The following is a 16,636-nucleotide window of genomic DNA, read 5'->3' on the forward strand; positions in this document are numbered from 1 at the left end:
ACCCTAACCCTAACCCTAACCCTAACCCTAACCCTAACCCTAACCCTAACCCTAACCCTAACCCTAACCCTAACCCTAACCCTAACCCTAACCCTAACCCTAACCCTAACCCAAAGTAATTCCGCCCGGAGTTAATCGAACTTAGCGGAACGATTCTCCTACTCCTAATAGACGTACTAGCTAGTAGGTAACCTCCGCTAGAGCCTCTACTCCTCGAGAACTAGGATAGTAACTCTACTATACTTACTACGCTAGAGGCAGTATAGTTCTACCTCGATACTACTATTCTATTAACGCTATAAGTAAGCGAGGGCTCGAGAGAGGAGCGGAGTCCTAGCTAAGTAGGCCTTTTAGACTTTAATAGCGGCTTTAGTAGTAGTATCTATCTATCTAGTCTATAGCTACCTCCTTATAACTAATTATATACTTCTAACGTAATACCTTATCTACTCTACTAACCTTACTTATCTAACCTATATATAGTAGCCTATTATTATATATATATTACGGAAGACTAGTTACGCTATAGCTAAACGAAAGAGACTAATTTACTAGCTAGTAAATTAGCCCCTCTTAGAAAACCTACTAAGGGAACTTAGTATATTATATTTATACTATACTATTAAATACTATTAATAGAGGCGGTTTACTAGCTAGCGAATCGGTACCTATTCGAAAACTAACTAACCGGTAAATTAGGCCCGCTTAGAAAACTAACCGGTAGAGAATTAGTATATTATATTTACGCTATACTATTAAACGCCCTTTATATATATTATAGTAGAGTTCTATAGAACCCCTAGTAGTCGTAGTTTAATAAGAGGCGTAGCGACCTAGACGGTCCGTTCTAAGGCTTTAATTATACTTCTCTTTATAGCCTACTTAGACCTATATTAGGCCTAGCCTTTTATAGAGATCCCGGACCTAAACCTTTCTTAATATATCTACTTTAATAACCGAGTTTCGGTAACGGATACTCTAGTATATCTATATACTATAGCGACTCTTAAGAGTCTATAGAGATACCTCGACCTAGGCGGGATATAGAGTCTAGCCGAAGCGTTATATATAATATATAGGAATCGCTTAATCTATCCGAATTGTCCCTAACTAGACCCGCTATCTTATATATACTATAAGGACGAAGGTAGAAATAGATCTAAGGCTAGATTAAAGCGCCGTTAGTTCCGGTATTATAACTCGGCTAAGCGATATAGAGATACTAGTATAGGTTGCCTAATTAATTCCTATAATATATATATTAAGAAAGTAATCGGGCTACTCGGCGAGGAGAAGGTCGACTATCTTCGGAATAATATCCTAACCGAGCTAATAGTAAAGGGTCGAGATATATCGAGGATTATAAGAAGGCTCTATTACTATCTAGATATTAAGGTTATATCGACGATAGCGGAGTCGGGCGTTAAGACTATATTTAGAGTATTATCGAAACCTATATATAATACTACTAGGTCCGAACTAGATATTAGCGACTATAACTATCTTACGAAGGATCTAACTCCGCTACCGAAACGAACCTAGTATAACTCGCTATCGGCCGAAGAGGCTCGACTATAAGTACTATTAGAATAGATCGAAACCTAAGTCTAGATCTAGGTAGTATCGAGGTAGATCGAAACGCTTACTAAGTCCGTTAAAGAAATCTACGTAATTCTCCTCTATATCGACTCTATATCTACTACTTACCGACCCTTATCTCTTATAGTATCCGCTACCTCTATATAAGATTAGCCCGAAGATATACTTTTAGAAGACTTGCCTCTAATCTACGCGCTATAATATACTATAGACCGGATAACTCTATACTACTAACTCGTATAATATACTATAGCACTATTAGTATATATCGATTAGCTTTATAGAAGCCCGACTTGTTTTTAACTATAACCCGTTTAACGGCCAGATTAAGCTCTATCTTCTCTATCTATACTATAAACGAATTAATCTCTAGTAGGTTCTATATTAGTAGTTCTAGAGGTCGAGTAGTAACTATAGCTATAATAAGGCGGAAGAGGTCGAGAAAGCTTCGTCGCTTATAGAGGGTAGAGATACGTAGTTATAAGGAGATATATAATCGAGGGGGCCGGAGCGACGTAATATTAAGTAGTAGCGCTTTATAGATTATATATATAAATATATAGGGACTAGACTACGAGACGTAGAAGTATTTACTAGCTCTAATTATATTCGGTAAGCTAGACTTAATCTTTATTATAAAGATATAGTATATAGGCTTCGAGAGATATATAGCTATATCGGCTATAATTGCCTTTATATCTAGACTGCCGACAAAAACCGGTATATAATATAATAGCGGGCTTTACTTACTAGTATTCGAAGTAGTTCGGGTTCGACTTACTAGCAAATCTATAGTTATAGTAGTAATACTAATAGTTACTCTAAGACCCTCGATAATAGCTAGTATCTATCTTCTACTAAGTATACTAGATAACAGTCTAAGGGAGATACTAGAGAGAGTAGATATAGTAGACATTATTCTAAGTAATATTAATATCTACTATAACGAGTATATAGATATAGAGACGCCGAGAGAGAGAGTCTTACTTATAAATAGATAGGCCTAGCGAAAGGCGGTCTTCCGACTAGTAACCTATAGCGGCCCTAGTCCTCTTCTAGAATACTATCTTACGCCGCGACTTACGACGGACTACTACTTTATCCGCTAAGAGTACCGATCTAATCTACTCTATATCTTAAGTAACTAGAGCCTATAAATCTTAACCGACTACAAATATATACTTATCTTAAGCCTAAGCGAACCCGCGACTTCTAGATATATACTACTTACTCTATTAAGGTTCTATATCGATATACTATATAATCCGAAAGTCTCTAAATGTCTAACTAAGATATAGTAGAGCGGCTCCGTTAGTATAGAAAATACTCTAACCTAGTAGTATAACGTAGATATTCTAAACGACTACCTTATTTATATCTACTAACGGATATACTACGAGATATTAGATATTAGCTACTATACTCGGACTAAGCCTATATAAGACTCTTCGATATAGAAACTATTCTACTTTAGCTTAATAAAGAAGATCTTTAGCCTTAATATCTATAACGGGCTACTATATAGTAACGACCTAATATAGAGTACTCTAGATAAGATAGCGGATATACTAGAGGCGAGATACCTTACCTTCTAGAAACCCGACTCCTTACTAGATAATAGGCTCGATATAGATTAATAGCCTCTTTCGGCCTTTACTTTAAAGAAGATATATTAAGCTATCGATAGATAAGATATATCTAAAGTATATAGAGCTAATAGTATCTATATCCGAGCTCTAAAAGCGCTATAGGAGATATCGTTTATAGTACTCTTAACTATTCTATATAACGCCTATCTCTTCTACTAGCGAATATCTAAAGCTTAGAATTTAACCGATATAACTCTAATTATAAAGGACCTTAACGAGACTAAAACAATCTAGAACGTACGCCCTATTATAGTAATATATATCTTCTAGAAGATCTTCGAGAGTTATATCTTAGAGCGCTTAACTATACTTCTAGGTCTCTACCTCTACTTAGTATAGGTAGGATTTCGAGCTAACTACTCGACGTTAACTCTAGCTACACTCGTCTATACTATACTATAGTAAGAGTTATACGCTAGCGTAGTATTTCTCGACTTTACTATAGCGTTTAATATAGTCGACTATTATCTTCTCTATAAGGCCTTATATAAATAGGGGTATCTAGAGGACTTAATATATCTACTCGATATATTATAATAGGATATCTACTTATAGGTATTAGCGAATAGAGGCATATCCCGGTAGTTCCTATATATAAGAAGCGTCCTATAGGGATTACTACTATTATCTTTTCTATAGAACGTCCTTATCGACGACCTACTTTAGGACCTAAATATAGATATAATATATCTATCTAGTAGGGTCTTCTATATAGATAATAGAGCGCTACTATATAGCGACTAGATAGATATCCCGATTATATTAGGCAAGGTCGAGGTATAGTATATATAGAATAGGATCTAGGTTAATATCTCTAAATACGGCTATATCTTAAGTACTACTATAATCTAGCTAGTTAATTAGCGTAAGTAGATAATCCTATATATATTTAAGTATCGATACTTAGGCTTTCTAATAATACTATATAGTATTAATTTCGAAGTACTCCTTGCCTTATAACTAGATTACGTAACTACCCGAGTAGGATTTATAGTAAGGTACTCTAGAACCTAGAGAGTTATAAACCGACTATAAGCGTTCTACGAATATCTCGCGCTAATTCTAGAGTATAGAGTACTACTAGTATAGGCTTAAATAGTCTCGGATACTTCGTAGTAGGAGGGAGCTAGAGCGAAGTAGAAGGAGTTAATATAGTAGATAGTAAGTAGTAAGTATAACTAGCGACTAGCGTAGAATCTTCTCGGCCTCTCTATACTTAAGTACCGATTTAAAATACTATATATAACTTTTTTATTCGATCTATAGTATACCGATCCTACTAATCCTCTTTATTAGCTACTCTTTCGCCTAGCGCTAGATAGTAGTAGATTCCGAAGGGGCTTATAAGAGAGCAAATTGCTTACTTTATAGAAGGCTAAGACCGAAGCGAATATACTAGATAGAATCTCTCTATACTACTTCTAGTAGAAATACCTTACTACTAGACTAGTACGCTATATCTAATAGACTCTATTAGCCTTCTATATACTATAGGAAAGCCGGATTAGAAAAGATATAGCTAATACGGACTATATACTATAGATATCGGTCTATATATAGAATATATTCTTTTAGTATTAATAAGGAGTCTAGTATTTCCGCTTAAGCTATAAGTATACTACTATATCTCGTCCTTTCTACCGAGAGGACAAAGAGTATAGATACTACGGTTTAGTTCGCTAGCTATCTTAGTAGGACCGAGCTCGTAAATAGATATAGTAAAAGGTGCTTAGTATTTAAGGCTTATTTATAGATATAGACTTCTTATTAAACGATAAGTAGTAGAGTTATACTTACGACGTACTTCGATATATATAGGCTAATCTAGCTATAGTCTAGAGCGATAAGTATATAGATAGTAATATTTCCGATAAGTAATTAGCTATAGTTTCTATTCCTATATTCGCTCTTAATCTCTACTTCTAAGCTTAGTCCGAGAAGACTATAAACTAGACTCTTCGCTATAATATATATACTTGTCGGCCTCTTCTTATTATAAGACTACTAGCTACGAAGCCTTATATCTACTATAGTTATAGACCCTTCGCTATAATATATATACTTATTAGCCTTCTCTCGTTATAAGACTACTAGCTATAAAGCCTTATATCTACTATAGTTATAGACTCTCTACTATAATATATATACTTGTCGGCCTTCTCTCGTTATAAGACTAACTACTATAAAGCCTTATATCTACTATAGCTACTATACTATAAAGTACCTAGCTTAGCTATAAAGCCTAAACCTACTACTCTTAATATAAGTTACTACTACGAAGTATTATATTAATATATATCTTTAAGACTAGCTATAAAGCCTTATATCTATACTCTAAAAACGAGGCTAAACCTTATATCTATAGCTAGAAGGATATACTAAATATATCGAATTTACTAGATAGTAAACTCGACTATCTACTACTATAGAGTAATATATCTATATAGTATAATATAGAATAGTAACTCTATATATATATCTAGCGAAGACTCTAGAAGGCCTATAGTAAGAGTATAATATAACTCCTCTCTAGTAGATCTTAAGTCCTCCGATATAGTAAATAGCTATAAAAATATATAAAACTCTATAATCCTTTAAAGAAGTTTAATATAGCGACTATAAGTATATTATAATAGTAGACGGAGAACCTAGTAATCCCGTAGAGTAGTAGCGAGTAAATATACTCTTATAAAGACTAAGGCTATATAGTAACTCTAGATCTCTTAGATAGACTTATAAGGATATATCTCTAAGGGCTATACTCTAGATAAGAGATAATATATATCCGAGTATAAGCTATCTACTAACCGGTATATATATTAGAGTCGGGAAAGTCTATTAGAGATAAGTAGGATATTCGAGGGAGTTAGATAATATTTCGATATATCCCGAATAGCTCTATAATAACTCGTTACTCTCTTTTAAGTAGGTCGTAAATTCCTTTATTATAGGAACGAGATAAGCCTCGCTTATTACTAATATAGAAACCCTAACCCTAACCCTAAAAACTTCTAGCCTTATATTAAAACTACTTTTCTATTTAAAGATCTATTTATTTAATATTCTTTTATCTTATATAGACTTATATTAAATATATTTATTAAAATTAGCTTTCTCTTCTATTTAATAATTGTTTTATAGCTTTAAATTATAATATATATATATTATAAACTAATTTTCTATTTTTTTAATCTATTTAGTTAGATTTAGTTTTTTAAGCTTTATATAAGTTTTTATAATATAAGCTATAATTTTCCTAAGCTTTTTATAGGGTATAAAGTCTATATAAACTATAAGACTATTAATAAAAACTTTAAGTCCCTAATTAAAATTTAAGAAAGTTTCTTATTTTTTATTTTTTATTTTTATTTTTAGTAGTTCTAATAATTTATTATATTTTTAGTTTTTCTATACTTTATTCTAGTAGAAGAGCTTATAAAAACTATTACTAACTTTATTTAGACTAAATCTAAGCTTTTTAAACCTAAAAACGACTTTTCTTAGTCCTAGATAGTATAACTTAGTTATACCTTTAAATGATTATAGTAGTACAAGTACTAACTATCCTACTATTAGCTAGTGTACTTAACTGTGCTATTAACCGTACAACCGACCGTGCGGTCGAGCGCGCGGTTTGACCGTGTTTAAAACATGTTACAGTTGATCGTGGCGATTAGTCGTGTGCGTAATCGCGCGGCCGACCGTGCATGACCGTGCGGTTGAGCGTATGCTTGTTGACCGTATGCTTGTTGCCCGTATGCTTCTCGACCGCATGCTTCTCGAACGTTGTGCTTGAACATAATCGTGCGGTTGACCGTACGGCGCTCGTATGTCAGGCAACCGTGCAGCGTCGACGTTTAGAGTTCTCCCTCAAATCAGCGTTTGTGTCGTGAGCGCCAGTGACGAATCGAATCGAAGATAGCCGCGAGACGAGCCAGGCATCCAAGTGCAAAAAGCGAGCAGCAAGCTGCAATAGAAAAGCTCCATACATGAAGCGAAAAGCATTAAGCCACTAATTGCTTGGGTAAGCACGCTGCGCTCTTCCCACGACCATTTCAATCACTGCAACATCAACCAAGCAACTCAACATCCAACCCGATAGCCCTCATGAACAAATTCACCTCCCCTAACCTCCGATCCTTGACCTCCGCCTCTGTTTCCGGCAAAGCCTTTGCCGCGCCTACGGTCTCCATAACCTTTTCCTTGACACCCAGGACTAACCTCTGCTGCTGGTCTGGAGAAGCACCCACGCCCATGGCGGCGAGGAATTGCCAGACGTGTACGTCGTCGGATGCTTGCGAGTCCAGCGTGCTAGCCGACGAAGTGGTGGTACTGGCGGAAGGTGGAGGGAAGATGTAAGGCAGCACCGGCTCAACAGTATCGAAAAGACGGTTGTAGAGGTGAGCCCACTGCGACCAATCTTCCTGCTGTTGCGGGGACGGCTGTGCAGGCTGTTGTGCTTGCTTCACCAGCTCCGCCCGGCTGACCAACATTGTAAGCACACTCACACCCACCTTCGTCCTCACGATCCCTTGCACGTGTACACGATCCATGACCAGCCCGAGCAGACCGATGATGATGTTGAGCGGTGCTTCGTTAACGTAGCTGAAGAGCGGTGGCATGACAGCTTGGGTGAAGATTTCGATCTCTTCTCGGACTCTGGGCGGGAGCGGAGTACTGTTGTCCAGTGATGGGTAAGCGTCGCGGATGACGTCTAGCTGGTCGAGATGGATGACGATGAGGGTGAGCATGGTGAGGCGTTGTTGGTCGTCCAGGTGGCGGAAGACGCGGGGGATGGCTTTTTTGCCTTTGCTGTGCGACAATATCTGAATGAACGGGTGGGGTGACGTTGGGCTGCGATGCGTGTTAATATGTCAATCCAGATACGACGCGAGGCACGGCTACTCACTTCGCCTGTATGGGCTCCATAACCTTCAGTGCCTCCCACAACTGCTGATTGAGCAGCTGCATCTCGCTACGCCACCGCATATGCCCCTCAATCACCTCCGGACTACTCTCCTCATTCGGCGGGGGCGGCAACTTGCGCTCATGGTCCTCCAGCCGCATGAGTACAGTGTACATCTTCTCAATATCCCTCAACGCCACTTTCCGATCAAAGACCGCAGCAGGTTTCACCGGCTGTCTCATCTTCGCCTCGGAATCCGGCCGCTTCAGATTAAGCAACGGACGCGGCGTCTTCGAGTTGCTGAACGCGATCTTGCCCAGCGAACCTTCCACGACAAGCTGCTTATTCTTCGGTCTCGCTTTCGCCGCTTCGACCGCACGAGCGACTTGCTGCTCCATTCGCTGGACGTGGTTGTCGCCACCGCGCGGGTGATGCCTACTTCTCCCGTACCCGTAGCGACTGCCCGTCTGGAACAGATACGTCTGCGCGAACTGACTGGGTCCGTTGCCCACGTTACCCGAACTACTGCGTGGCGGTCCGCGGATCTGGGCGTAGACTTGGTAGTAGAAGTCCTCCGCCAGCTGCTCTTCGCTGCCGGGTTCGTTGTCTACGCCGCCGGTGGCGGTGAGCAGTTGTTGCAGCTGGATGCGGGTGATGAAGTTCTTGTCCTGCGGGGTCATGAGGCCGTTGTTCTTGCTGAGGAGGAAGATCTTGTGGTTGCGTTTGGCGCGCTTGGCTTCTTCGGCCATGTAGGCTTCGCGGTCGGGAGCGGACATTTGCATCATTTGTTGGGCTTGGGTTATGGGCGGGCCGCTGTAGGAAGGGCCGCGTTGGTGTGCCAAATGTTGCATTGGACCGCGTGGAGGCTGCACAGGCATTTGCGGTTGTTGTTGGTGATGCACGTGCTGCGGTGGGGGTTGGGCGTGAAAGTCTCGTGATTGAGGTCGAGGCGGTTGCGGTGAGTATCGTCCTTGCAGAACTTGAGATGCGCCTAGATGGTGTTCCGGAGTCGGATGCTGAATGACCGGTTCTGGCCGCGTGGTATGCTGCGGACGCTGCAGTATCTGCACCGGTCTCGGCTGCTCTGATGGCGGCGGCTGCTGTTGGGGATTGATGGGCGGAGACGCGACGCCTAGCATGTCTCGTAGACCTTGAGCTTGCCTTTCATTCTCTGACATGGCAGGTGGTATTGGCTTCGCTTGCGCTCGGAGCATCGCCTCTACCTCCTCCAAGCTCATCATCTTCTTCCCCGCCGAGCTGTCGGTTCGGCCATGCTGCTCACCCCCCGCCGCCGTTGGCTTCCTACCCATTGGCCTACCCCAAATCGAAGCATCAGCCTCTAGCTTGGGAATATACTCGGGCTCCTTGTACGCCTCGTAGCCCGTTCGTGTCGGCTTCGGCGGCGGAGCGTGCTGTGCTTGTGCCCGGCCGTACTGCGGGCCATGCTGATCCATCGCCCGCGCCGTCTGCCCTGCAAAGTCAAAGTCTTTGCCCACGCTCTGCCGTGTGACCGGCTCATCGCCGCCAAAGGTATCATCGTTGAACGTGTCGCCGGACTCGTCGAGGTTCCGCCCCAGCCCATCGTAGGTGTCCTCAAAGTTGAGCATCTCGCCATCATCGCCACCCTCGGCCTGTCCAAGACCAGCAAAGGGATCATGCTGCTCGAACATGCCTCGTCCGGAAGATTGCTGCTGTCGGTCCCGTGGGAGGGTGGTGTCGAAGCCGAAGAAAGACATTATGGTCAAGCGACTGCACACCTGCAGCTGTGGGCGTTGAAGCTGTTCGTGAGTGGGGCAGAGGTCAGGCCTCCAACAAGACGTGGTCCACCAACTCCGCGCTATACTACGCCGTACGCTATACTACGCCATACGACGAGGTCAACCATGTAGTGATAGGGGAATACAGCTTTGATACTGACGTCGCCGTCCAGACCCCACACACACACATATGGAGATATTGTAGACTTCGTGCCAGAATTGGTTGAAGGCTGGCAGCAAATTCTGACCGTGCAGGTATGCTGCTAAAAGGGATGTGCCCTTGCGTTGCGTTGCGGAGGCTTGTGCTTGTGCTTGTGCTTGTGCAACAGCGGCTGCCCCCGCAGCTTGCGTTCGCGGGTGTGGTGTGGGTCGAATACGAATGCACGTTTCTGTCAACGCAACTCTAATGAACCAAAAGCAACACTTCATTACCTAGGCTTGAATGCTCTTCTGCCGTACGGTTCATCAATATTAACCGCACTCTTCGCCATCCTGCAGCGCTTCCAATGAATGTTCGTTAAGGGCTGTCTGGCTGCAAAGAATAAGGGTCCGAACGCTGGCTTGACTGAACGATCCCCGTGTCGGGCGTTAGACAAAGAAAGCGTCTCCGCAAAGGGCTTCTCTCTCTCTCTCTCCCCTGGCAGCGCAGTCCAATTCACATCCACCTGCGCATTGCCATTGCGCCGGCGCAACATCCGCTCGACACGCCATTGGAAAGGCAAGAGACAGCTGTCGCGAGTGACAGCACTTTAGCGGCGCATCGGCGCATCTTCCACCAACAGCAGGGCAGACGAGATGGCCGGCTCACAAAGTATGAACATTTTCATACATTTCCTCCTCGTTGTCTGCCTGAGAGAGGTTGCTGACCGCTGTACTTGTCGTATGGTAGGATACATCCGCTACATCCTCCTCGCCTTCATCGTCGCCGCCACCGTCTTCTTCTTCACCTCCTCCACCGCCCGATACCAAACCGCCGATCAACTACAAAAGACCGCCGAACTCCTGAAAGGCCAGGGCAGCATCTATGGCGGCTCACAATCACAGGCCCAACACAGCCTCTCCGTAGACGCCGCCAAGGCAGACGCAACCACCACCGCCGCATCCTCCGAGCAAACCTCCTCCTCATCAGATACCTCCCCCAACCCCGACTACGGCTCCAAGACCCACCTCGCCGGCGAAACAGCCCCCGGCGAGCGCATGAACGCCACCTTCGTCACCCTCGCCCGCAACAGCGACGTCTGGGAAATCGCGCGCTCCATCCGCCAAGTCGAGGACCGCTTCAACCGCAAATACCACTACGACTGGGTCTTCCTCAACGACGCCGAGTTCGACGAGACGTTCATCTCCGTCACCACCGCTCTAGTCTCAGGAAACACGCGCTATGGCAAGATCGACAGCTATCACTGGGGCTTTCCTGACTTCATCGATCAAGAAAAGGCCGCGGCGGTGCGGGAGGATATGCACGAGCGCAAGATCATCTACGGTGATAGTGTCAGTTACCGCCATATGTGTAGGTACGAATCCGGCTTCTTCTTCCGCCACCCGCTCATGATGAACTACGAATGGTACTGGCGGGTCGAGCCGAGCATCGAGCTCTTCTGCGACATCAACTACGACCCCTTCGAGTTCATGGTGAAGAACAAGAAGAAGTACTCTTTCGTCTTGTCTCTGTACGAGTACGTGGATACCATCCCCACTCTATGGGACAGCACGAAGAAGTGGATCAAGAACAACGCGCAGCACATCGCCGACAACAACGGCATGGAATGGATCTCGGACGACGGCGGGGAGACATATAACAACTGCCACTTCTGGTCGAACTTCGAGATCGGCTCGCTCAAGTGGCTCAGGTCAGAACAGTACATCAGTTACTTCGAGCATTTGGATAAAGAAGGCGGATTCTTCTACGAACGATGGGGTGATGCGCCGGTGCATTCGATTGCCGCCGCGTTAATGCTGAGGAAGGAGGAGATTCACTTCTTCAACGATATTGGCTATTATCATGTCCCTTTTATGCATTGTCCGACGGGCGCCGAGTACCGGATGGAGCATAAATGCCATTGCAATCCGAGCGATAACTTTGATTGGAATGGGTATAGCTGTAAGTCCGCATCTCTCACCCACTTACGGGTCGGTGTCTTGGGATGTGATCTGACTTCGTGTGATGATGGCAGGCACGAAACGCTTTTACGAAATGCAGAAAATGACCCTCCCCGAGGGTTACGAAAAGGAGCAGTGACTCGCGCGTCGCTATCATTTACTCATTGTCTGGTCGCGCCGCGACGTCACCTTTGTTTTTGTTTGTTTCGGGTTCGCGGTTGCGGGCGTGCTGGTAGTGTGGATGTATCCGGTTGTTGAGTTTGGGGCGGAGCTTGTACGACGATTGAGACGGCGCAGAGGGGGCAGGTTCGCGGAGGAGGGAGGGACGCGGATGTGGTGGAGGAAGGAGGCAGGAAAGAAGAAGGGGAAGCTAAGGTATTAAGAGTGTGTGGGTTGGCGATGAAAAGGAACTGGGTATGGACATAGAGCGGAGTTCGGGGCGTCGTAGAGTCGGGAGACAGACGGACTGTCGTACGCTGTCTGTTGGATATAGTGGGTTGTGTAGACATACAGCAGCGCCGTCGAATGCTGTTCACCTCCTCTGACTGGGCGGTTCCTGCCTACGACGAGAGGATGTGCCACAGACTGTGACCAAGTGGGAAGTAGGGATCCTACTAGCTGCCTGCATAGCGACTAGCAACAGACAGGCAGCGTGTTAACCAATCGGGCAAGACTATGGGTTGAAGATGCCACAGTCCGCAGCTCCCAGGTAAAGCCGCTTGATACGGAGACCAATGCTTACTGATTTTTTGGACGCAATCGCCCGTAGTATAGATCTGCAGGCAGCGGGCAGCTTCTCTGAAACTGTGTTGCGAGCGTACCAGGATGCATTGGGAAGCGTTGGCGAGGTTTGTGACGCAGTTTGCACTCACGGCCGAAAGCCTCCCCACACTGCTCAGTGCGGAGGAACAACGCCGCCATACCAGACTTACCGGGCGGAATACCGCACGCAAGCAGAAAGGATATATATGAGCTGGTGTTTCCAAAGGAATGAACAACAATTCATCACACCAAAACACCAAGCAGCAAAGAACTGCGACGAGAAAGCAAAACAAACACGCAATCTCACCTTTGTCAAGTCCGAGTCGAACAGCCAATCAGCATCGACTCACCACATCTGCGCATCAATCACACGCAAGCATCACCCACTTTCCCACATCAAACCGTCAATATGTGCTGCAGCCGACGTAAGGGTGGCCAGTCCACTTCCGCCCTCGCTGTCCTCGGCAAGAAGGCTTACGAGAAGTACCGCGAGCACAAGGCTGCCAAGCAAGCCCTCGCCATCGCTCGAGGAGAATCACCGGACTCGGACTATGCACGCAACGTGTCGGTGGAGGCCTTGCCTGACCGGGCTAATGGTGAGGCTCTCGAGAAAGCCGGAATCGCTCCGCCAAGTTACCACGATGTCGTCGCCAATCGGGCCGTCGTTTCTGCTGAGCAGAAGCCGATGGTCGAGGAGAAGCGTGGCTGGGAGGAGAAGTTCCATCCTGACGACTTTCGAGGAGATGGGGAAGCCGTCGTTCTCGCTTCTGGTAGTGGTGTCATTGCCAGAAGCTACGGCAGTATCGGAGCCGGACCGTCCGGCCCTCCTGCCTACGAGGGATGTTGCGCACGCAAGAAGCGCGAGCGGGCTGAGAGGAGGGCTGCGAGGCAGGCGAGGGGAGGTTGCTGTTGCTGAAGAGTGTCACGAATGGTATTGGGACCGGTGATGGAAGTATATTTGGGCGAGCGGAGAGTCAATGTTCAGATCGCTGATATCTTATACTGGAGGCCGCGAGAGTATCTGATTATCTTGTGTCGCAAGCTTTTGATGCAGCAAGGTCGATGTCAGACAGTTTTTGAGTAGTCATTTTCATGTCAAGTGTTGGCATATAGATAGGTAAGGTAAGAACGATTCCGCGAGCATTGACCTTCCCTCTCTCTCCCCCGCCTCGGATATAACGAGCTTACATCCATGAGTTTATCTACGAGCTATGGCGTGAACATCAGCATCAACAGTGACACTCGACCGCGATACAAGACTGGTGTTGCATCACGCGGCTGATTCTGCATCAGCATGTCAGCGCTGCTCGAGCTCAGCCATGAGCTTCTCCACTGCATCTTCGTCGAGGTCGAGCCGCGGGATCTTGCTACCTTATGCCGAACATGCCGGGCTGTAAACGACTACATTTCTGGCAATAGGCTGCTGCATAAGGACATATATACTCGTCGATACGACGAACTTCTCAACTCTACACGAGATGCTGAGCCCGATTGGCAGCAGAATGTCCGTGATTTAACATGTCTGGAACGCATTCTTGAAAGCGAAAGCCGGGAGTCGAAGTCAAATGCACTAGGCTTCGTTGCGAAGCACATCAACCACCTCATTGACACAGCATGTACGGATCCAGACAAGTCATTGAATTTGCAGGTTCTTAGCGGGTATTTCGATGACACGGCCAACATCGATACCTTTCTTTGCTCAAGCTCGCTCTTCTCTCGAGCGGGCAATGAGAACCAACAGGCCGCTGCCACTCGGGAGCTTCAGCAAGCCTCGGCGAAGCTACATTGTTTGTTCGGCGTACCCATTGACCACATTCCAAGTCGGGCCTCGTTCACAATCCATCGACCACACCATATGCAGCTCTCGCCATCAGCATGTACTCGGAATCAAATGCGGCCACTGCCTACCCATGCTTTTGCTCGAAGCAAGGTATATGACTTACGACAGTACACTGATAACACGCTGTGGGGGCCATTCATGGACGACGGCTCGCATCGAATAGATTGGGAGCGAGTAGAAGCCATCATGATCGTCCTAGGCTACAATCTCAACAAGTTCACCGAACGCTCTGACGGTCGCTGGCCCCGCGTATGGCACAAGCCCTTCGTCGGCGCAACGCCAAACTCGTACCTTAGCCTGCCTCCATCTGCTGCGCCGGAGAAGGACGACATGGACGAAGAGATGATACGTATTCGATCCCTTGCTGCGTCCCTTGATGCACAGGACCCGTACGGCGTAAGCGGTACATGGATGCGCGTCGTTTGCTTCCTCGATTACAACGACCTTTATGCTTTCAACTTCAGCTCGCGGATTCCGGATGACGAGCCACGCGCACCAATCGATACGGACGAAGGTATTATTGACCTTGCAGAAACTGTACGTGGAACGGAAGGGCGTGCTGATGCGTTGTAGCCATTCGACTGATCAAGATAAAGCTCCAAGTTACGAAGATCGAACCGCCGGGCAGTGGTGACGAATATGACGACGACGACGATGATGATGGCATGGACTGGTCTAACTTCGTAGGCGAAAGACTGCCTGTCGTCCATTTCAGGGGCACGTCTAAGAGCTTGCATGCTTCGTGGGACCCGAATGCCAATAGCAAGATCCGCGGTAAGCCTTTCATTCCAATCATCACGCCTAGGCAACTAATTAGGAGTAGGAACCGTCCGCCAGACTCCTGAAGGCGAGATTCGTTGGACGACGTTCTCCATCTTTCACGGCGAAGAGCGCTGGCGATCCGAAGGCATCCAAGTTGGCGGTCTTAAATCAGCTCGTGGTGTCCTCGGCAACTGGTTCGACAAGTGTGTTCATTCAGTCAAGTCTTGGCCTTCGTCCTGTGGCTAACATACTCGCAGAGACTACGACTTGCATGGTCCCGCTGGTCCGACAGCCTTCTGGAAAATGACTGACGAACTTGACGACGACAAAAGCGGCACACTGCCTGTTGCATACTTCTAGCGCGCCGGATATGACAGTTGTATGAGAACGACCTGAACGAAACCGGCGTCTATTTTAGGCGATGCGGGTTGTCTACTGTATATGTGATTGACGTGTGGTGCACATTGCAGCATTCATTGAGAGTTAACCCTGATTTCACAGCAGCAGGTGTCATCGATTGCTCGCTTTCATGCCTTCGTTGCGCTGTCTATAACAGTAGCTACACCTTCGTAGACGGCTTCAGCTGCTTTTCGTTGTCATGCCAGAATCACTGATGAGGGTACGCCTCCGCTATGCCAAGCACTCATGCCGCTCTCGTGCCCTTATACCGTACCGATAAAGGATGCTTGGTCTTCTTCGGCGAGCCGGAGTACTTCTTCACCCGCCCATTCTACGAGACGGTGTTGCTGGTGGTGCCTGGACGCAGAGCAGTGTCACCAGACAGTGGCTTGGCGTTCTCATTGTAGGTCTCCTTGTACGGGTTGATCTCCTTGCCCGGGTTCAACGCCTGCTCGCGTGAGATCTCCTCTTCGGTCTTCTTGTTGCCGTGCATGATGAGTCGGTTCAAGAAGCTGCCTGGCTTGCCATGAGGCTCGTCGGAAGCCTCGGCACGCTCCATGTCACGCGTAAGGTGGCCGTGGGTCTCTTCGTCGACGTCGTCAATGTCTTGCGCGTCGTCGAATTGGGCTGTCATGCTCTGTCAGATGAAGTATCGCTTAATGATGTATTATAGCGGTCATACGGTTCTTATCGTGGAGTGAGAGCTTGCGCTTCAGCTTCTCGCGCATGTTGTTGATGCTCTGCATGACTGCGGTCGATAGAGGTAACTATCGGGTTGAGTTGACTTGCTTGATGTCGGCGGGGTCACACGACAGTCTTTGGATACTGGTGGGAAGGCGTTCCTGGATGTGGTCGAAAAGGA

The 16,636-nt window shown here is 46.0% G+C and overlaps 5 protein-coding genes across 5 annotated transcripts; 3 read left to right on the forward strand and 2 right to left on the reverse strand.

Moving 5' to 3' along the window:
• Window positions 1-6,826: 6,826 nt before the first annotated feature.
• BAUCODRAFT_38626 (uncharacterized protein) lies at window positions 6,827-10,163 on the reverse strand. Its single transcript, XM_007682674.1, has 2 exons — window positions 8,158-10,163; window positions 6,827-8,102 (listed from the first exon to the last, which is right to left on the reverse strand). The coding sequence occupies exons 1-2, from the start codon at window positions 9,888-9,890 to the stop codon at window positions 7,319-7,321; spliced, it is 2,517 nt and encodes an 838-aa protein (XP_007680864.1). The 5' UTR covers window positions 9,891-10,163; the 3' UTR covers window positions 6,827-7,318.
• A 116-nt stretch (window positions 10,164-10,279) lies between these two features.
• Window positions 10,280-12,560, forward strand: BAUCODRAFT_38627 (glycosyltransferase family 15 protein). The gene is made up of 3 exons (XM_007682675.1): window positions 10,280-10,722; window positions 10,801-12,012; window positions 12,086-12,560. Exons 1-3 carry the CDS (start codon window positions 10,707-10,709, stop codon window positions 12,148-12,150), a joined length of 1,293 nt encoding a protein of 430 aa, XP_007680865.1. The 5' UTR covers window positions 10,280-10,706; the 3' UTR covers window positions 12,151-12,560.
• Window positions 12,561-12,831: 271 nt separating this feature from the next.
• Window positions 12,832-13,912, forward strand: BAUCODRAFT_38628 (uncharacterized protein). Its single transcript, XM_007682676.1, has one exon. The coding sequence runs from the start codon at window positions 13,183-13,185 to the stop codon at window positions 13,687-13,689; it is 507 nt and encodes a 168-aa protein (XP_007680866.1). The 5' UTR covers window positions 12,832-13,182; the 3' UTR covers window positions 13,690-13,912.
• A 155-nt stretch (window positions 13,913-14,067) lies between these two features.
• Window positions 14,068-15,735, forward strand: BAUCODRAFT_27821 (uncharacterized protein; the record flags this gene model as incomplete). Its single annotated transcript, XM_007682646.1, has 4 exons — window positions 14,068-15,150; window positions 15,210-15,387; window positions 15,431-15,578; window positions 15,633-15,735. The coding sequence occupies 4 exons, from the start codon at window positions 14,068-14,070 to the stop codon at window positions 15,733-15,735; spliced, it is 1,512 nt and encodes a 503-aa protein (XP_007680836.1).
• A 370-nt stretch (window positions 15,736-16,105) lies between these two features.
• Window positions 16,106-16,520, reverse strand: BAUCODRAFT_151932 (uncharacterized protein; the record flags this gene model as incomplete). Its single annotated transcript, XM_007682892.1, has 2 exons — window positions 16,106-16,401; window positions 16,457-16,520. 2 exons carry the CDS (start codon window positions 16,518-16,520, stop codon window positions 16,106-16,108), a joined length of 360 nt encoding a protein of 119 aa, XP_007681082.1.
• Window positions 16,521-16,636: the final 116 nt, after the last annotated feature.

This window comes from Baudoinia panamericana (assembly GCF_000338955.1).
Source record: "Baudoinia panamericana UAMH 10762 unplaced genomic scaffold BAUCOscaffold_14, whole genome shotgun sequence".
Classification (NCBI taxonomy): Eukaryota; Fungi; Ascomycota; class Dothideomycetes; order Mycosphaerellales; family Teratosphaeriaceae; genus Baudoinia; species Baudoinia panamericana.